Genomic DNA, 20,169 nt, shown 5'->3' with positions numbered 1-20,169 from the left:
GCGTGCGCCTAGCGGGAGGCTCGCGGCAGAGCCGGCGCCGGGGGCGGGGCGGGCTATGGCGCCTGCGCGCGTGCGCGCGGCGTCGGCGGGAGCGCGCCCGTCGCAAGATGGCGGCGGCCATGCGAGCGCTCGGGGCCGTGTGTGCGCAGCGGGTGGCGGCGCGGCCCAGGCGGCAGGCGTGGCGACGCCACTAGCCCAGCCTTCAGCCCGTCGTCGCCGCCACCGCGCCGGTCTGCGTCCGCCTCGTCCGAGATGGACCTGCCCCTGGGCGCCGTTGCGGCGGGCCCCAGCAATGTCCCGGCGTTCCTGACCAAGCTGTGGACCCTCGTGAGCGACCCGGACACCGACGCGCTCATCTGCTGGAGCCCGGTAGGGGTCGGGCTGCGCGGACTGCGGGAGGGGCCCGCGGGGAGGGGCCGCCCGGGGTCCGGGCGCCCGGGCCCGCGCCGCGCCCCCGCGCCCCGGAGCAGGCCGCCCCGTCCCCGCGCCCGCCCCGAGTCCCCGCGCCCCGGAGCAGGCCGCCCCGTCCCCGCGCCCCGCGCCCCGGAGCAGGCCGCCCCGCGTCCCCGCGCCCCGCGCCCCGGAGCAGGCCGCCCCGCCCCCGCGTCCCCGCGCCCCGGAGCAGGCCGCCCCGCCCCCGCGTCCCCGCGCCCCGGAGCAGGCCGCCCCGAGTCCCCGCGCCCCGCGTCCCCGCGCCCCGGAGCAGGCCGCCCCGAGTCCCCGCGTCCCCGCGCCCCGGAGCAGGCCGCCCCGAGTCCCCGCGCCCCGCGTCCCCGCGCCCCGGAGCAGGCCGCCCCGCCCCCGGGGCCGCGGACCCGGGCCCGAAGTTTGTTGGGACGCGCCGGACTCGGCTTCCGGCCCTCGGGCCCTCGGAGCGGTGAGCGCCGGCGGGCCCGGGCGGCGCGCGGCGGGGCGGGGGGTCCGGGGCTCCCGGGGCCCCGCGCGCGCCCCGGGCCCGGCACCCCGCCCTGGCCGGGCGGCGCCGCCCGCCTCCTGTTGCCTGGCAGCGGACTGTGCGCGGCGCGGAGCCCGGCGGGACCGCCGCCCCGGCTCGCGGGGCCCCGGCCGTGACGTCGTTCCCGGGAGGCCCGGGCGCGGGGCCGGCGGGTGACGGCCTGAAGACCCGCGGGGCGGGAGTCGGCGCGGGCCCGCCCTCCTCCTGGACCGCAGGCTCCCGGCCGCCCCTCCGCGCCGGGTTCCTCCCCCCGCCGGGTTCCCCCCCCCGCCGGGTTCCCCGCCCCGCGCCCCGCCGGGTTCCCCCCCCCCCCGCGCCCCGCCGGGTCCCCCCCACCCCCGCGCCCCGCCGGGTTCCCCCCCCCCGCGCCCCGCCGGGTTCCCCCCCCGCCCCGCCGGATTCCCCCCCCCCCCGCGCCCCGCCGGGCTCCCCCCCCGCCGGGTTCCCCCCCCCGCACCCCGCCGGGTCCCCCCCCGCCCCGCCGGGTTCCCCCCCCGCCCCGCCGGGTCCCCCCCCCCCCGCCCCGCCGGGTTCCCCCCCCCGCGCCCCGCCGGGTTCCCCCCCCCGCGCCCCGCCGGGTTCCCCCCCCCGCGCCCCGCCGGGTCCCCCCCCGCCCCGCCGGGTTCCCCCCCCCCGCGCCCCGCCGGGTTCCCCCCCCGCCCCGCCGGATTCCCCCCCCCCCCGCGCCCCGCCGGGTTCCCCCCCCGCGCCCCGCCGGGTCCCCCCCCCCCGCGCCCCGCCGGGTCCCCCCCCCCGCCAGGTTCCCCCCCCCCCGCGCCCCGCCGGGTTCCCCCCCCGCCGGGTTCCCCCCACCCCCGCGCCCCGCCGGGTTCCCCCCCCGCGCCCCGCCGGGTTCCCCCCCCCCGCGCCCCGCCGGGTCCCCCCCCCCGCGCCCCGCCGGGTCCCCCCCCCCGCGCCCCGCCGGGTCCCCCCCCCCCCGCGCCCCGCCGGGTTCCCCCCCCCCCGCCAGGTTCCCCCCCCCCCGCGCCCCGCCGGGTTCCCCCCCCCCGCCCCGCCGGGTTCCCCCCCCCGCGCCCCGCCGGGTTCCCCCCCCCGCCAGGTTCCCCCCCCCCCCGCGCCCCGCCGGGTTCCCCCCCCCCCGCCCCGCCGGGTTCCCCCCCCCGCGCCCCGCCGGGTTCCCCCCCGCGCCCCGCCGGGGTCCCCCCCCCCCGCGCCCCGCCGGGTTCCTCCCCCCCCCCGCGCCCCGCCGGGTTCCTCCCCCCCCCCCCCGCGCCCCGCCGGGTTCCTCCCCCCCCCCGCGCCCCGCCGGGGTCCCTCCCCCGCGCCCCGCCGGGTTCCTCCCCCCGCCGGGTTCCCCCCCGCGCCCCGCCGGGGTCCCCCCCCCGCGCCCCGCCGGGTTCCCCCCCCGCCCCGCCGGGGTCCCCCCCCCGCGCCCCGCCGGGTTCCCCCCCCCACCCGCGCCCCGCCGGGTTCCTCCCCCCGCCGGGTTCCTCCCCCCGCCGGGTTCCCCCCCGCGCCCCGCCGGGTTCCTCCCCCCCCCCCCCACCCTGCCTTGTGCCCTGTCGCTGTTTTTTTTTTGGCGGGGGGGGGGGGGGGCGGGAGTCGGTCGTGGGGCTTGAACTCAGGGCTTGGGCGCTGCCCCTGAGCTCCTTTGCTCAGTGCTCCACCACTTTGAGCCTCCGCTCCGTTACCAGTTTTTGAGTCGTTAGTTAGAGATCAGAGTCTCACGGGCTTTCCTGCCCCGCTGGCTTTGAACCGTGACCCTCAGATCTCAGCCTCCTGAGTAGCTAGGATGACAGGCGTGAGCCACGGGCGCCTGCCTCCCCGGAGTTCTTCAGGGGAGCCCTTACCCACTTACAGTGGACACCAGAGAACTTCTGGAATATTCTGAACTCCATCCTAATAGGAAAACTAATTTGTCTGCTGTCTTTGCTTGTAGAATAGGAGGTGTGTGGTGAAGTGGTGGTGTGTGTTCTTCCAGGACCCAGCGGGTGTTTTAGGGAAGGCACCGAGCGGCATCACCTGTGGGACCTTGTTGGCAAGTTCTCCCCAGGAGGTGGTGGGGAGCTGCGCAGAACAGAAGTGTTGAGTTCTGTCTGGTTTGGACAGAGTAGCTGTTGTTGGTTTGAGACACAGCAGTGGGGACTGGCGTGACCATGAGCACAGAAACCCAGGTCTGGCTAGAAGAGGGAGGAAGCCCCTATCTGTGCTGAGCAAGATTGGCGGAGCTTCTGCAGGTTCTGGAGTCCACCCTCAGGTTCTGCTTGGTTTCCAACTGGAAAACTCACCATTCTGCCCCAAAACATGATCTCTGCTTGATGAGAATGGAGGCTCATTCTCAAGGCCAAGTACCTAGGGAGACCTTGTAGCCTTAACTGAGCTAAACCAGGTCTGCTTTTATGTGGCCCTGCCCCCAAGGAGACAGACCCGGCCACCACACTGACCCCAGCCTCCCCAATAGGAAGAGTTTAAAGTAATACAGGTGTTCCTCAGGCAGTTCCTGGAGGGCAGTGAGCTTCAACTGGGAGCTCCATTTAGCGACCGGAAGGCAGATCTGTGCTTGGATACACTCAAGTATGCGGATATGGACATGGGTGGTTATTCCCCAGCTTGACTCCAAAGTGTCCCCAGCTGCAGTACCCAGAAGTGTTTACAGAAGGGCTGTGTGCCTAGATAAATGGAGTGTGGGACCTGGGCCTCCTTTACCACATCCCTGCACAGTATCTTGAATCCCTGGCTTCCTCCCCCTGTGTAGTGCTCTTCTGTTCTCCAAGTAAGCCTCTTACTAGACCTTCAGTCTCTGTGAGCTGCAAGAATGGGGAAAATATCTAAACTAACTGGAAAATTTGCAGTTTTACAATCTGATGGTGTGGTTCCAATGCTTTCTGTGGTCATTTTATTCAGTCTTGTTTTAAAAGATTCAAAGGAAGCATGAGCAGGAATCTTAATTACCCCTGGATGGAGAATATGATTTTTTATTAAATTTTTTTCTAGTTCTTAAAAGATGAATATATGTTCATAATCAAAGAAAGATGTTTGGGACCTGTTAACTAGTCCATGAGTCGCTATCCAATGGATCTAAAAAGAACCAGTCCTGACCCCACTTCCCCTTACTTCTAACCAAGGTTGATGGTGGTGCTCAGTCCCAGAAGTTGGCTGGGTACCTGAGAACAAGCACAAGGTCCAAAACGTTGTGCCAGACAAATGCTGGGGCAGCTGAGCACGAAGCTAGCGATGGGGGACGATGGCCTCAAGGTCAGAGACAAGATAGAGGGACATCAGATACAAAATTTGAGGAGGCATTCCTTTTTTTTTTTTTTTTTTGACAGTCTTGGGGCTTGAACTCGGGGCCTGGGCACTGTTCCTGAGCTTCTTTTGCTCAAGGCTAGTGCTCTACCACTTGAACCACAGCACCACGTCTGTTTTTTTCTGTTTCCATAGTACTAAGGAATTGAACCCAGGGCTTCATGCATTCTAGGCAAGCACTCTACCTACCACTAAGCCCTATTCCCGGCCTGCCTCCTTCAGTGCTCAGCCTAGTCCTTGGTAACTCTCTTTGGGGGAGGAGGGGTAATACTGTAGGTTGAGATCCCAAGAAGCCCTGAGATGAAAGAGGCTGATGGTCACAGTGACCAAAGGCAGTCAGACAACCATTGTGGAAGGCCTAGACTCTGGGTGGACTACAGGGCAGAGCTGCCCCTCAGGTCTTCCTCGTGAGATCACATGAGGAATTCCAGAGCAGCACCCTTGACCATGGATCGTGTCCAGAAGCCCCGGGACAGGCAAGGCCATTCTTGTCTGGCTCTGACAGCCAGGTGAGCTCCTCTTCAGAAAGCCAGCAGGAACTGACAGGCCCACTGGCCCCCACTTGGATACCTGGCAGTACACGCAAAGTGCTGGGGGCCACATCTCCCAGGAGCAGGCTGTAACACATGACACATGATACACAGGCTACCGAGCCTCCAAAAATGACTGTCAGAAGCTATATGGCAGAGCAGTTTTCGTTCAAAGTCTCTGTTACAGACAAGGTTGAGCTTCTGTGCATTTATACTACTATTCTGTCCATAACCAGTCAAGTATGTGCCATAATTTCTATTTTATAGTTTTAAAATGCCCAGCACCAGTGGCTCACACCTATAATCCTAGCTACTCAGAAGGCTGAGATCTGAGAATCAAAGTCCAAAGCCAGTCTGGGCAAACAAATCCATGAAGTTTTTATCGCCAATTAACCATAAAAAAGCCAGAATTGCCAGGCACCAGTGGCTCATATCTGTAATCCTAGCTACTCAGGAGGCTGAGAGGCTCCTGGCTACCCCAGACAGAAAATTCTATTAGGCCTCAACTCTTAAAAGTAGCAAAAAGCGGATATGGAAGCATGGCTTAAGTGGTAGAGCACCAGCCAAGTAAGCAAGCCACGTTCCTGAGTTTTGGCCTCGATATGGAAGCATGGCTTAAGTGGTAGAGCACCAGCCAAATAAGCAAGCCATGTTCCTGAGTTTTGGCCTCAGGACTACAAAAAGTACGGGCGGGGGGAGTATTGAGACAGGGACAGTGAGCCCTGAGAGGATGCGGTGGCTGCCCTTCCGCACCTGCTCTACCTCATGCCCCACACTGATTGCCCTGCTCTTTCCCTGCAGCTGCAGAGCCAGGCCACCCAGAGTTCCCAGGTCAGATGAAACATAGGCAGGTGCATACAGACATCCCCGCTACTGGGACCCAGGGAGGGAGCAGCCAGGGAGGGAGCCCAGGAAATTAGAGCACATAACCAGTCTTAGGACTTATGAGGGGACTAAAATGGAGAGCCTGTGGTAGATACTGGAAAAGAGCTTGTGATTGTTGACCTAGGATCACAGAACCTTTTGAGAAGATAAGCAGAGTCATACACCTGTCTCCTGCCTTATATAAATGTGTACGTACAGGGGCTGGGAAGGTGGCTCAGTGGTAGGGCGCTTGCCTAGCATGCATGAGGCCCTGGGTTCCATTCCTCAGCACCACATACACAGAAAAGCAGGAAGTGGCGCTATAGCTCAAGTGGTAGAGCGCGAGCGTTGAGCTTAAGAACTGAGGGACAGCGCCCAGGCCCAGAGTTCAGGCTCCACGACCAAAAAAAAAAAAAGCGTACATATGGAATCTTGTGATGGCATGGTAAAAAGTAAAGCCAACGATGTCATTCACTGAAAACTGTGTTTCAGATTGCAGGAGCATTGTACACTAGCCAGTAGCTAGATAGCTAGCAAAAATCTGGAAGTAGAGATATGGCTCAAGAGATAAAACACCAGTCTTGAGTGAAAATGCATACCAAGCAAAATTACAAGGCCCAAAGTTCAAGCCCTAGTAGTACTTGCACACGCATGCACACATAAGTGTGTAAAGCACATGAGACCTAGGGAAGTGAGACTGTCGTATAGCCCAGAGAACCTAAGGAGGTACCATGACTGACGTGAAGGTCGACTTACTGTTTTTTATGACGTCCTTAGAGCAGAGGACATAGTAGCTGGGACTGAAGCACTGTATCTTATAATGTATCTGGCGGATGCACCTTACTAAGGCAAGGCGGACATAGAGGGGAAACGGGGAACTGCATTGTCATAATGTCTTCCCAACTTTTCTGTTCCTTACATGTATTCCAAAATCAAAAGTTATTTCTAGGGCTGAGAAGGTGGCTCAGTGGTAGAGTGCTTGGCTTGCATGAATGAAGCCCTGGGTTCCATTCCTCCGTACCACATAAGCAGAAAAAGCTGGAAGTGGCGCTGTGTTTCAAGTGGTAGAGTGCTAGCCTTGAGCTGAATTATTCAGGGACAGCCCCCAGGCCCCACGACCAAAAAAAAAAGTTATTTCTCCAATTAAATAAAGAAAACTGTAGGAAGATTGGGAGTATGCTGCAAGAGATAGATGATGCAGGAATGTCACGCTGTGAGTTCAACCCTAAACACAATGGAGAGAGAGCGCCAGTGTCACACCATGAACTCAACCCTAAACACCAGAGAGAGAGTGTGTGTGTGTGTGTGTGTGTGTGTGTGTGTGTGTGTGTGTCAGAAATGATCATGGGGGGGGGAGGGCTGGGAAGGTGGCCCAGTGGTAGAGGGCTTGCCTTCAGCAAAAGGAAGCTCAGGGATAGTACCTAGGCCTGAGTTCAAGCTCAAGGACTGGCAAAAAAAAGGTCACACTTTCCTGCCTGGCCTGGCTTTGAACCATGATCCTCAGATCTCAGCCTCCTGAGTAGCTAAGATGACAGGCGTGAGCCACTGGTGCCTGGCCCATCATAACTCTTAAAATGAAAGTCCGGTTCCACATTCATAACTGATTGAATTCACCAAATCTACAGCGCCAATGGCTCACGCCTGTCATCCTAGCTATTCAGGAGGCTAAAATCTGAAGAGCGTAGTTGGAAGCTACCCTGGGCAGGAAAGTCTTTGAGAATCTTCTCTTCAGTTAATCACCAAAAAGCCAGAATTGGAGCTGTGCTGTGGCTCAAATGGTAGAGCAAAAAAGCTAAGCAAGAGGGCAGGACCTTGAGTTCAAGCCCCCTTAATAGTACCAACAAAACAAAAGCCAAAAAGAGCAACCTCATCATCTGCTTCTTTTTTGGGGGGTCGGTGGTAGTTCCTGAACTCTGGGCCTGGGCGCTGTCCCTCACCTCTTCAGCTTAACGCTAGTCTCTACCACTTGAGCCACAGAGCCACCTTCCCAGCCCCAGCACCACTTCCTGATGAAACTCAGCAGAAGAGTGGAGGGGATATTTTTCTAATAGCATGCTGACATGCTTGATTGTAAAGTCTATAGAGTGTCTACTTAATTTTGGATTGTAATTGGAGTATGAGAAATAGATTTGGGCTGGGCACTGGTGGCTCATGCCTGTCATCCTAGCTACTCAGGAGGCTGAGATCGGAGAATCATGGTTCAAAGCTAGCCCTCGCAGGAAACTCAGTGAGATTCTTATTTCCTGTAAATCACCAGAAAACCGGAAGTGGCACTGTGGCTCAAGTGGAAGAGCGCTCGCCTTGAGCTGAAGAGCCCAGGGACAGCTCCCAGGCCCAGAGTTCAAGCCCCACAACCGACAAAAAAAAAATAGATTTGAGGCTGGGAATGTGGATTAGTGGTAGAGTGCTTGCTTAGCATGCATGAAGCCCTGGTTTTGATTCCTCAGCACCAGATAAACAAAAAAGAGCCAGAAGTGGCACTGTGGCTCAAGTGGTAGAGCACTAACCTTGAGCACACAGAGGCTCAGGGATGGTGCCCAGGCCCTAAGTTCAAGCCCCAGGACTGGCAAGAAAAAAATATTTCATACAGATTGAAAAAGACCATCTCCATTTATAGATAGCATGATCATTTACTTCAAAAATCTGAAAAAAAAGTCTACAAGTTAATAGAATGAAGAGGTAAATTTCCTGAGATTAGCTGGGTGCAGGTGGCTCACACCTGTCATCCTGGCTACTCAGGAGGCTGTGATCTGAGGATCCTGGTTCAAGCTAGCCCGGGCAGTTTTGAAAGCGTGAGATTCTTATCTCCAATAAACCACCAAAAAGCTTGAAATGGAGCTGTGGCTCAAGTGGTAGAGCATTAACCTTGAGTAGAATGACCAAGCGACAGTGCCCAAGCCCTGAGTTCAAGCCCCAGGGCTGGTACCAAACAAAAACAAAAAACTGAAATTACACAATCAAGGATTGATATACATAAGTGAGTTATTTGTGTACTAGCAACAAATGATTACAGGGTGGAGTATTTACAGTAATATCCAAAAGCCTGCGGGAGTCGGCGGCGGCTGCCTGTGAAGTAGGTAAGGAGGCAGCGCGTCCTCTGACAGGGGTGAGCTGTGGCTCTTGAGGGAGGCCATAGAGGCAGTGTCTGACCCCTGCCAAGAGAGGGGTTGAAACCCACGGTAGAGCACTCCTCCTGGCCTCTTTTTTTATTTTATTTTTGTTGGTTGTGGGCTTGAACTCTGGGCCTGGGTGCTGTCCCTCAGCAAATCAGCTCAAGACGAGCGCCATACCACTTGAGTTACGGCGCCAATCCAGCTTTTTCTGAGGAATCAAACCCAGGGCCTCATGCATGCAAGGCAAGCGAGCACTCTACCACTGAGCCGCCTTCCCAGCCCCTCCTTCTTGCCTCTTACAGCTCTTGGCCTTTGCCATTCCTGTGCTTCTAGCTGCCTGACTCTAGCCTCTGCCATTGTCATCGCGTGGCGTCCTCTTTTGAGTCGCTGTCTTAATAAGAACATTAATCCTGCTGGATTAGGGGACCACTCTATTCCAACATGACCCCATATTACCTAATTACATCTGCAACAGCCCTACTTCCAAATAAGGTCACGTTCTGAGGTGCCAGGGGTTAGGACTTGAACACATTTTTTTTCCTTTTTGGAAAAACCCATAGGCTAAACCTATAGTACTACACAGCATACATACCGGGAAAGCATAAGACAAAAAGATGCCAGCAGCTGAGGTGGCCGAGCTGTAATACTATCTATCTTGTCAAAGACTAAAGTGGCAACTGTGGAAATACTTCAAGAGCTAGAAACTGGTGGCTCACACCTACAATCGTAGCTATTCTATTCAGAGGCTGAAGTTTCTAAGGTTGCAGCTCAAAGCCAGCCTGGGCAGAAGAATCTTAAGAAAGTCCATCTCCAGCTAAGTAGCAAAAAGCTGGGTTTGGAGGCATGGTTCAAGTGGTAGAGCATGAGCCAGGAGTGTGAGATGCTGGGTGTATTCATTTATAAAATGAGTATAAGCAAAGTATTTTTGTTTTTTGTTTTGTTTTTTCTCAGCCATGGGTCTTGAACTCTGGGCCTGGGTGCTGTCCCTTAGCTCTTCAGCTCAAGGCTAGTGCTCTGCCACTCGAGCCACAGCATCACTTCCGGTTTTCTGGTGGTTAGTTGTAGATAAGCGTCTCGTGGGCCTGGTGTTGGTGGCTCACACCTGTAATCCTCAGGCCTGTAGCTCAGGAAACTGAGATCTGAGGATTGCAGTTCAAAGCCAGTCCAGGAAGGAAAGTCTGTGAAACTTATCTCCAATTAACCACCAGAAAACCAGAAGTGGTGCTGTGGCTTGAGTGGTAGAGCACTAGCCTTGAGCTGAAGAGCTGAGGGACAGCACCCAGGCCCAGAGTTCAGGACCCACAATCAACAACAACAACAACAAAAGTCTCACAGACTTTCTTGCCTGGGCTGGCTTTGAACCATGATCCTCAGATCTCAGCTTCCTGAGTAGCTAGGATTACAGGCATGAGCCATCAGTGCCCGGTTAAGCAAAGTTTAGAAAGAAAACATAATATGCAGGTAATAACATAATTGAAATTTCAGAACCAAAAATTAGGGTAACTAAAGAACCCTGAAGAGAGCAGCAAAGGGGAGGAGATGGAGGAAAGTCGGTGGGCCTGGCGAAACTGTCCGTATCTCAGAAAACTGAGAAGAGTAGACAGAGGCTCGGAAATTGTGTCGGAGTTCCCAGGAGTCTGTCCCATGTGTTCAGAGTTCCAGAAGGAAAGTAAGAAAACAGGAAAAAGCAGTGACTGGAAATGACGTATGTCTGATTTCAGTGCTTGCCTACCATTTGCTGGTCACTGGTGGCTGGTACTTGTAATCTGAGCCACATAGAAGCTAGGGATTGGGAGGATTGTGGTTCAAGACCAGTCGAGGCCAAGCTAGGGAGAGGACATCTTAACCAGTAGCTGGTGTGGCACAGCATGGGCCATCCCTACCATAAAGGGAGCATAAAACGGAGGCGGAAGGCTGCCATCTAGGCCAGCCTAGGCATGAGCGTAAGACCCCATTCCAAAAATAACGAGTGCAAGCCAGGTGCCAGCGGCTCACCCTCTGGCCCTAGCTTCCCAGGAATCTGAGGTGCAGGGATTCCAACTCAAAGCCAGTTGGGCAGGAAAGTCCATAATGATCTTACTTCCAATTAACCACCAAAAACCATGAAGTGGAGCTGTGGTTCAAGTGGTAGAATGCTAGCCTTGAACGAAAAAACCAAGGGACAGTGCTCAGGCCTGAGCCCAATCCCCAGTACACAAAAATAACTAAAGCAGCCAGGTGCCGCTAGCTCACGCCTGTAATCCTAGCTACTCAGGAGGCTGAGATCTGAGGATCATGGTTCAAAACCAGCCCGGGGAGAAAGTCTGTGAGACTCTTACCTCCATCCAGTTAAACACCAGAAAACAGGAAGTGGTGCTGTGGCTCAAGTGGTAGAGCACTCGCTTTGAGCTGAAGAGCTGAGGCCCAGAGTTTAAGACCCACAACCTACAAAAAAGAAAAAAAAAAAGCTAAGGGACAGTGCTCAGGCACCAAATTCAAGCTATAGGACTAGCACCAAGGGGGAAAAATGCCTCTAAATGCTCCCACAAACATCTCTACAGAAAAGGTTTTTGACACTGGAGAGCAAAACCACCTTGCTTGCGAAGCTTCAGTGAGCTTCCAGACAGCCGGTGTTGAGCCTCGAATGTCTCCAGCTCCTGTCAGTGTTCTCACTACAGTTGCAGCGATGGCTTTTCAAGGCTGTGCAGAAAGGGGAACGGCAGGTCATGTGCAGAGCTTGTTGCTCGCAGTGAGCTGCAGCTGCTTTGGAGGAGGCGCCTTGCTCTATTTGGATGTCCGCTCAGCTCCTGCCACTCTCCTCCTGGTCCTTGGAGTCCACAACCCCACTTTTTAACGCTTAGCTTTGCCACACTGTGTTGAGAACAGTTGTAGTGCTAACCGTGGGCTCTTTCTGCTTTTTTCTGCCCATGTTGTTCCCATCCCCAGCCCAAAGAAGCCTGTTCTTTGCCCTATCCTTTGCCATGGGGACCCGTCAAAGTGCGTTCCTGTTGCCCCCGAGAGACCTTCCCACCCTGACGCGCCCCTCTGTGTGGCTCCTGGGCTACATTCTAGAGGGGGGTTGGCTGAGAAGGGACAGCCATGCCAAGAGTGAGGTTGTGTTACTGCACACTGTGTATCTTGCATTTGAGACTTGGAGTCCATTTCCTGGGCTGCCTCAATTCGGAATCTTAGCCATTCTTAAGGAAAATTTGCTAATGAAGGCTAAATGCCAATCCCTTCTAGGGAATGGCCACAGTGTAGTGGTCATTCATGAATGGAAACCCAGCAACCAGGAACTGCTAGGGAAGAAGACCCTGCCTCTGCTGTGTGGGCCATAGCCAGGGTGCAGACCAGGGAAGGTCTTGGGCTGAGCTCCACCTCCCGTTGGCCACGTTGCCGCTCTGCACTCAGGGAGGGTGGCTCGGGTCACTGGCAGCTGCCCTCACTGCTGCAACACGAACCCCCCCCCCCCCCCCCCCCCCCCCCCCGTGTCTCCTCACAGGGCGGGAACAGCTTCCATGTGTTTGACCAGGGCCAATTCGCCAAGGAGGTGCTGCCCAAGTACTTCAAGCACAACAATATGGCCAGCTTCGTGCGGCAGCTCAACATGTGTGAGTGCCCACCAAAAGGGTGGTCTTCCAGGGGGTCTGGACAGCTGAGCTGTGACCTGGGTGGCACACTCCCAACACAGTGGAGTCCTGGGTGAACCAAGACACGGCCTTGAGCCTTTCTCCCACCCCGCCCAGCAGCCGAGAATGTCCTGTTTCTGGAGGGACCCCAGGGAAGAATATGCAGCCCTAGCTATACTTGCCCACACTAGAGGGACAGTGCGTGAAGCAGAGGCAAAACCACTGCAGAAACAGGTGGACTCTGGCCAGAGCTGCACACAGCTCTTCCCCAGGAGAGCCCCTCACCCGCCCCGGCAGTGGCTAGGCTGGAGGGTCTGGTCCCCAGCACTTAGACAGACCTGCCCTACCCTGCCCCTGCATGTACAGATGGCTTTCGGAAAGTGGTCCACATTGAGCAGGGTGGCCTGGTCAAACCAGAGAGAGATGACACCGAGTTCCAGCACCCGTGCTTCCTGCGGGGCCAGGAGCAGCTCCTAGAGAACATCAAGAGGAAAGTGACCAGTGTGAGTCCCGGCCCTGAGTGCCGCCCCCTCCTGAAGGGGCCTGCAGCCGCAGGCTGTGCCTCTGACCCCACTCCACTCGGCCCTCCCCCAGATATCCACGCTGAAGAGCGAAGACGTGAAGATCCGCCAGGACAGCGTCGCCAAGCTGCTGACAGACGTGCAGCTGATGAGGGGAAAGCAGGAGTGTGTGGACTCCAAGCTCCTGGCCATGAAGCAGTAGGTCCTCCTTGGAGCTGGCTCCAGAGTGCTGCGGGCTCAGCTGGGGGCAGGGCGAGAGGCCACTGTCCCCCCTTCCCCCCCAGTTCCCCTCCGACAGGGCCTCCACACAGCGTGGAGTGGGAGGTCCCCTGCATCCGCATGCGCCAGGCTGTCAGTTCCAGGAAGCTCGCCTCCACTTGGTTGGTTTTTTTTTTTTTTTTTTTTTTTTTTTTGGGGGGGGGGGGGTCCGGTCGTGGGGCCTGAACTCTGGGCCTGGGCGCTGTCCCTCAGCTCTTCAGCTCAAGGCTAGCACTCTACCACTTGAGCCATAGCGCCACTTCCGGCTTTTTTCTTTTTGCTTATGTGGTGCTGAGGAATCGAATCCAGGGCCTCATGCATGCAAGGCAAGCGCTCTACCACTGAGCCACCTTCCCAGCTCCTCCATTTGGTTTTTATTTCTTTTTCTCCTCTTTCTCCTTCCTTCTCCATTCTTCTTCCTTCTTTCTTCTTCTTCCTTCTTTCTTCTTCTTCCCTGTCCTGGAGCTTGAACTCAGGGCTTGGGCACTGTCCCTGAGCTTCTATTGCTCAATGCTAGTACCACTTGAGCCTCAGAACCACTTCTAGCCTTTTCTCTGTGTGTGGTACTGAGGAATTGAACCCAGGGCTTCATGCATGCTGGCAAGCACTCTACCACTAAGCCACATTCCCAGCCCTGCCCTTGGTTTTACAGCAAGGGCCAGCTGGTTCTTCTCACACAGGGTCTGAGTGCACAGACTATGCCCTGGAGGCCCTCCTTGAAGAGGGGCTTGTAGAAGCTGGCCAGGCAGTCCTCAGGCCTGGCCCCTTTGCTTCTGTTTTCAGTGGCTCCCACTGTCCCAACATTACTCAGCACAGGTCATCACCACTGCCAGCTGCCTGCACCCCAGACCTGGGGACAGGGAGCAACTCAAGCTCTTTACCAAACATCCGTCTTGCAAGTGTGTAGCCACTCAAGGACCAGCCCTGTAAGCCCTCCTCAGCCAGGACCTGTTCTGAGAACACCCTAGCAGGCAGCCTAACACGTGTATGGCAATGAGAAGCCCGCACGAGGGCTCTTCTGGCCCATTTTGGGGCCAGAATCACCCTCAGCTCGTGAGAAGTCCTAACGCCTGTGTGGTAGAAGGCCCTGGCTCGGACCACAGGCTGTTGACAGCAAAAAGCACTGGCTTTGTGATACCTACAGATTGCTAGGTAGACATGGCCTTTGTCAGGATATGGCAAGAGGATCAGCTCTGTGGGGAAAGCAGGCAGGAGCATGTCTTTGCAGCCCAGCAGAGCAGCAAACGTGCATTATGGCCAGGTGCTTATGGCTCATGCCTGTAATCCTACTCAAGAGGCTTGAGAGCTGAAGATTGCAGTTCAAAGCCAGCCCAGGCAGATAAATCTACAAGGTTCTCACCTCTAATTAACCAGCAAAAGGCCAGAAGTGATACTCTGGCTCTACCACCTTTAAGCAAAAAAGCCAGAGCAAGAAGACCTGACTTCAAGCCCCAGTGGGAGCACACACACACCAAAAGATGAAAGTATGTGGCAGTACGTGCTGAACGGGAGCTGTCCTCCCACAGCTCATTCCCCCTTCCAGGCCGGCTCCAGACATGGAGCAGGCAAGGCCACCCCTGAGAAACAGGGCACTCCTGTTTCAGAAGGTGCTCTGCAACCTTCTGAAGCCTGGTCCCTTAGGCTCCAATGGGGACAAAGATAGCTGGTGGTTGAGGGCTGAGCTCCAAGAAGGCCGAGAGGATTCAGCTAGCATTGATGCTAAGATCTTGGGGGTTCAATAGGCAAGCCTTCCCGGTATTCTAACAGTCGCGATCAAACTCCAGTAGCCTTTTCTTCCACTCTGGTACTGGGAAGTTCAAGTCCTTGCTCAGCTTTTTCCACTCATAACTAATGCTATATCGCTTGTTTTTTGTTTGTTTGTTTTTGTTTTTGTTTGTGTTTGTTTTGTGAGTTGTGGGGCTTGACCTCAGAGCCTGGGCGCTGTCCCTGAGCTCTTTTGCTCAAGTCTAGTGCTCTACCACTTTGAGCCACAGAGCCACTTCCGGTTTTTGGTGTTTTTTTTTTTGGGTCTGGTTGTGGGGCCTGAACTCTGGGCCTGGGCGCTGTCCCTCAGCTCTTCAGCTCAAGGCGAGCGCTCTACCACTTGAGCCACGGCGCCACTTCCGGCTTTTTCTTTTTGCTTATGTGGTGCTGAGGAATCCAACCCAGGGCCTCAGGCATGCAAGGCAAGCGCTCTACCACTGAGCCACCTTCCCAGTCCCCCACTTCCGGTTTTTGACGAGTTAGATATGAGAGTTTCACAGGGACTTTTCTGCCCCAGCTGGCTTTGAACCAGTCTTCAGGTCTCAGCCTCCCAAGTGCAAGGATTACAGGCCTGAGCCACCAGAGCTACACTTTCACTTCCAGTTTTTTCCTTGTTAAAGATCAAAGTTGGGTTTCATTGAGGTTTGAACATCAGTCCTGAGATCTCAGCCTCCTGAATAGCTAGGGTTACAGGTGTGATCACTGACACGCGCCTCCACTGGACCTCTTTTGTGTGTGATGTGCCAATACTGGGGCTTGAGCTCGGGCTGGGCACTGTCCATGAGCTTTTTTGCTCAAGGCTAGCATTCTGCTACTTGAGTCACAGCTCTTCCAGCTTTTTTGGTACTTAATTGGAGATTAATGTCTCACCGACTTCCCTGCCCAAGCTGGCTTTGAACCGCAGTCCTCAGATTTTAACCTCCTGAGTAGCTAGGATTTTACAGGTGTGAGCCAGCAGCACCCAGCCATTTTCAGATTTTTTTTTTTTTTTGTCTCAAGTATTTTATTTTTGTTTATTGTGAAAATACCATGTAAAGGGGTTAGAATTACATGGGCAAGGTAATGAGTACATTTCTATCAAGCATTGTTGCCTCCTCCTTTGTTTCCCCTTCCCATCTCCCACCCACCCCCATTTTCAGATTTTTTAATTGGAAATTAAATTAATTGGAAGTAAGAGTTTTACAGACTTTCCCGTCCAGACTGACTTTGAACCTGGGTCCTCAGATCTCAGCCTCCTGAGTAACTAGGATGACAGGTGTGAGCCGCTGGCCCCTATCTCCCCTGGAAACTCAGTGGAGCTGAGGACAAGGGTGCCAGCAGACCCTCACCTGGCCCAGCCCTACCTCCGGTCCTCGTCCCCTCCCTACTCTGCTCTGTGCTTTGCTGGGGGTAGAGGATGTCTGCAGGGGCTCTCCTGACGCCTGGGCCCCACTGACTCTGGTGTGTTGCAGTGAAAACGAGGCCCTGTGGCGAGAGGTGGCCAGCCTGCGGCAGAAGCATGCGCAGCAGCAGAAAGTTGTCAACAAGGTAGGCAAGGCTGGTGGCAGGTGGGTTTCCCCACAGGGTGCCAGGGTGACTGTGTCCTTTCTGCCCTACAGCTCATTCAGTTCCTGATCTCACTGGTGCAGTCAAACCGGATCCTGGGGGTGAAGAGAAAGATGTGAGGCGCTGGGAATGCCCGCACTGCCGGCTCGAGCCCTGGGCCCTCTGTCTCCTCTGCCTGCTGTGTCCTGGGCACCCTCAAGGTCCGAGGCAGGCAGCTGACTCTTGCTCCCTCCCTGCAGCCCCCTGATGTTGAGTGACAGCAGCTCAGCACATTCTGTGCCCAAGTATAGCCGGCAGTACTCCTTAGAGCATGTTCATGGCCCAGGCCCGTACTCGGTGAGCCACAGGCTTCTCGGGACTGCCACCACATGTGCAGAGAGGGTGCTGTGTGGCAGAGGCTGCCACAGGCTCACTCTGCGTGTGGCCTCGGCCTCTGATTGCAGGCTCCATCCCCAGCCTACAGCAGCTCCAGCCTCTACACCCCAGAGGCCGTCACCAGCTCCGGACCCATCATCTCCGACATCACCGAGCTGGCGCCTGCCAGCCCCTTGGCCTCCTCAGGCAGGAGTTTAGACACGAGGTGAGCGTGACACTTGCAGCCAGGGTGGAGCTGGGAGTGGGCAGGGCTGCTGGAGCTCCTGCTGACGTCCCTGTGTGTCCAGGACTCTGTCCAGCAGCCCCCCAGTGCGTGTCAAGGAGGAGCCCCCAAGCCCACCTCAGAGCCCCCGAATGGAGGCAGCAAGGCCTGGACACCCACCCTCTGTGGACACCCCTTTGTCCCCGACTGCCCTCATCGATTCCATCCTGCAAGAGAATGAGCCTGCCGCTGCAGCCGCCACCACCGCCCCCGTGGACACCAGAGCCCACAGCCCCGCACACTTACCCTCCACCCCTGAGAAGTGCCTCAGTGTAGCCTGCTTGGACAAGTGAGTGCTGTCCCCGGACGCCCGGCCCGAGCCTCCGCTCAGCCCACTCTGGCTGGAGGGCTGGCACTGGGTGGCTCAAAAAACCCCATGCCCTGAGTATATGAGGATTGATTGGTGTAAGCAGGGTGAATTTATTCCCCAAAAGAGCTGGAGCTAGGGAGAATGAGTACCAGGAGCCAAGCACATGTGGCAGCGCAGGCAGAGTGGCCTTGTCTGGTGTCCCGGGAGTCCTGGCTCTCTGGACCCCCCTTGACACTGCCCTCCCCCCCTCCCCAGCTGCGTAAGCTACAAGGTCCTTGCATCCGTCAGGCTTCCTAAACCTGGGGCCGGCCAGGGCCCCCCTCCCCAGCACTCAGCCAAAACCGAGAAGCTGAGTGAGCGAGGACGGCGGGCTCCGACCCCCGGCCCCCGCCTGCAATGGGGGGCTCTTGTCTTTGTATCTTGCAGTTTGGCTCGTGCTCCACAGATGTCTGGGGCTGCCCGCCTCTTCCCCTGCCCCTCCTCTTCCTTTCTGCATGGCCGAGTCCAGCCAGGGTTAGCGCTGCCCCCGGGGAGGGAGGAGGTCTCTGCCAGAGCTCGGGCCCCTCCAGCATAGCCCAGACATCAACTTGGCACGGCACTACTCTTCTACCCAGGGGAGGGCCTCTTCTCCCACGCCCCTGGGCGTGGTCCAGCGACTGTGGTCAAGACCTGGCCCCACCTGGCCTGGCCATCAGTGCCAGGCAGGATCTCAGGAGTGGTGGCCCCAGCCCACCCACAGAACCAGCCCAATGGCTTTACCCTTGGTTCAGGCAACCCAGAGCCATGTGCCCTCCAAGCAGCCCTAGGGAGACACAACAGACCACCCCCATCAACTCAGCCTCTCTTCCCTCCTCACTGCCTCCTGACTACAGTGGCTAGACGCTGCCCCCCCTCCAGTCTCTAGCCCTGAGTCCCTCCTACCATCCCCACCCCCACCATTCCCAGCCAGGCCCCCAGGGCCTCCAGCAGCCAGACTCCCTGCGGGCCAGGCTGCCCTCACCTCAACCGCCCTGGAGGACCTCAAGCTCACCAGTGCCGTGCCAGCTGCCGCTGCACCCCATCCTACAGCCCATGCGGACCGTCCGGAGTGGCCTTGTGGGGGGACACACCAGAGGGGAGCCCTTCTCCAGCCCAGGTGTGGCTGGGTGGGGGCCACCGGTTCACCTTCCCATTCACTCTGGGTCAGGAATGAGCTCAGTGACCACTTGGACGCCATGGACTCCAACCTGGACAACCTACAGACCATGCTGACCAGCCATGGCTTCAGTGTGGACACCAGTGCCCTGCTGGACGTGAGTCTGGTCTCCCCCGCCCGCCCGCCCCCGCCCGCCCGCCCACCGGCCGGCCCTGACTTCCCCCCCCCTCCTTGGCAGCTGTTCAGCCCCTCGGTGACCATGCCCGACATGAGCCTGCCTGACCTTGACAGCAGCCTGACCAGCGTGCGTAGGCGGGCAGGGTGGGGGGCGGGGGAGCTCGGCAGCAGCCCTCACTGGACCCCTCCTCTCCTACACAGATCCAGGAGCTCCTGTCTCCCCAGGAGCCCCCCAGGTCTCTTGAGGCCGAGAACAGCAACCCTGACTCAGGTGAGTTGAGCCCTGAACCCACTCCCCCTTCCTCCATCCGCTTCCCCTCTTCCTCCCACCTCCACCATCCTGATCCTTGCCCCACAGGGAAGCAGCTGGTACACTACACCGCGCAGCCCCTCTTTCTGCTGGACCCTGATGCTGTGGACACGGGGAGCAGCGACCTGCCTGTGCTCTTTGAGCTGGGGGAGGGATCCTACTTCTCTGAGGGGGATGACTACACGGATGACCCCACCATCTCCCTGCTGACGGGCTCCGAGCCCCCCAAAGCCAAGGATCCCAGTGTGTCCTAGAGGCCCCAGGCAGCCCGCGGCCTGCCCTCACCTACCCCCAGGGTAGGGCCGGCCCCGGGAAGGCATGCGGTTCTGGGGCAGCCTTCACTGCCTCAGTAGCTCAGAGAGGAGGCTAGGGGCCGGGCTGTGTCTCAGGTCTATAGGAGCACCTCGGAGCCCACACACCTGCTGCCTTCACCCCAGCCCTGCATCCCCTGGCTTGGTTGGGGCTTGCTTCATAGCCACACTCGGACTTGGCCCTGAGGGTTGTTCATAGAAGTGTATTTTGGATTTTTATATGAGGGACCTCCTTTTCCCCTTCACAGAGAATATATACACACAAATGGACAGACAAGATAGCAGAGCTCTATAAATGGACATGCTCTACGCTGTGTATTCTATGTGCTTCCTCGTGTTCATCACTGGACGGGGCTGTGTGACCTTGGGGGGCCCCACCTGATGCCACAGACTGTTAGGTGCTCACAGCTTTTTATTGAGGGGACCCTGGTTACCGTAAGACAACTCTTTCCCGCCCCCCCGCCCCCCAGGATGTATTTTCCCAAGGTGCATCCATTCAGGGCAGGGGGCACAGGTGGCACATAGGCTGTCATCGCAGCAGAGCCACCTCGTGTATGTCCAGGAAGCGTTAGACTGGCTCTGGCCCTGCTCCTGCTAGCAGACATTTGCATGGGTTCTCGGCACCAGATGGGGAGGTGGCCTCAGCCAGTGGGCATTCGAACATCCCTGATCCCTACATCAAGCTCTCCTGGTTAAGAGCGGGGAGGGGAGGCAGGCCCCCTACTGTCCCAGCAAGTCTGAGTTATGGCCATCGGGGGCGGGGAGGTCAGAGATGCTGTCTCTACACAAACACATTTGCAGGACTCCAAGAAGAGAGCTCTCAGACAGTCCCCTTCTCCCCAACACCGCCATGCTACAGGAGAC

The 20,169-nt window shown here is 57.5% G+C and overlaps 1 protein-coding gene across 2 annotated transcripts; it reads left to right on the top strand.

Annotated features, from left to right (window-relative positions):
- The first annotated feature begins 90 nt into the window (after positions 1-90).
- Positions 91-19,626, top strand: Hsf1 (heat shock transcription factor 1). Of its 2 annotated transcripts, XM_042669371.1 has the most exons (14): positions 91-369; positions 12,211-12,319; positions 12,704-12,840; positions 12,932-13,056; positions 16,332-16,407; positions 16,479-16,540; positions 16,665-16,761; positions 16,869-17,005; positions 17,088-17,351; positions 17,799-17,885; positions 18,559-18,664; positions 18,746-18,811; positions 18,886-18,955; positions 19,043-19,626. In XM_042669371.1, exons 1-14 carry the CDS (start codon positions 253-255, stop codon positions 19,246-19,248), a joined length of 1,659 nt encoding a protein of 552 aa, XP_042525305.1. In that variant the 5' UTR covers positions 91-252; the 3' UTR covers positions 19,249-19,626. The 2 variants fall into 2 exon arrangements, with proteins under 2 accessions (XP_042525305.1, XP_042525306.1); XM_042669372.1 differs by lacking the exon at positions 17,799-17,885.
- The last annotated feature ends 543 nt before the right edge of the window (positions 19,627-20,169 follow it).

Source organism: Dipodomys spectabilis, unplaced genomic scaffold (assembly GCF_019054845.1).
Source record: "Dipodomys spectabilis isolate Male_0828 unplaced genomic scaffold, ASM1905484v1 ptg000495l, whole genome shotgun sequence".
Taxonomy (NCBI): Eukaryota; Metazoa; Chordata; class Mammalia; order Rodentia; family Heteromyidae; genus Dipodomys; species Dipodomys spectabilis.
Note: the sequence above shows the minus strand (reverse complement) of the source record. Positions and strands in the feature narration are given on the sequence as shown.

Excerpts from the sequence above, each read along its gene's own strand:
- Hsf1 (XM_042669371.1), top strand. The coding sequence starts at position 253 with ATGGACCTGCCCCTGGGCGCCGTTGCGGCGGGCCCCAGCAATGTCCCG. Across the intron at positions 16,762-16,868 it reads ATGGCCCAGGCCCGTACTCG|GCTCCATCCCCAGCCTACAG; the intron begins GTGAGCCACAGG and ends CTCTGATTGCAG. Across the intron at positions 18,956-19,042 it reads GAACAGCAACCCTGACTCAG|GGAAGCAGCTGGTACACTAC; the intron begins GTGAGTTGAGCC and ends CTTGCCCCACAG.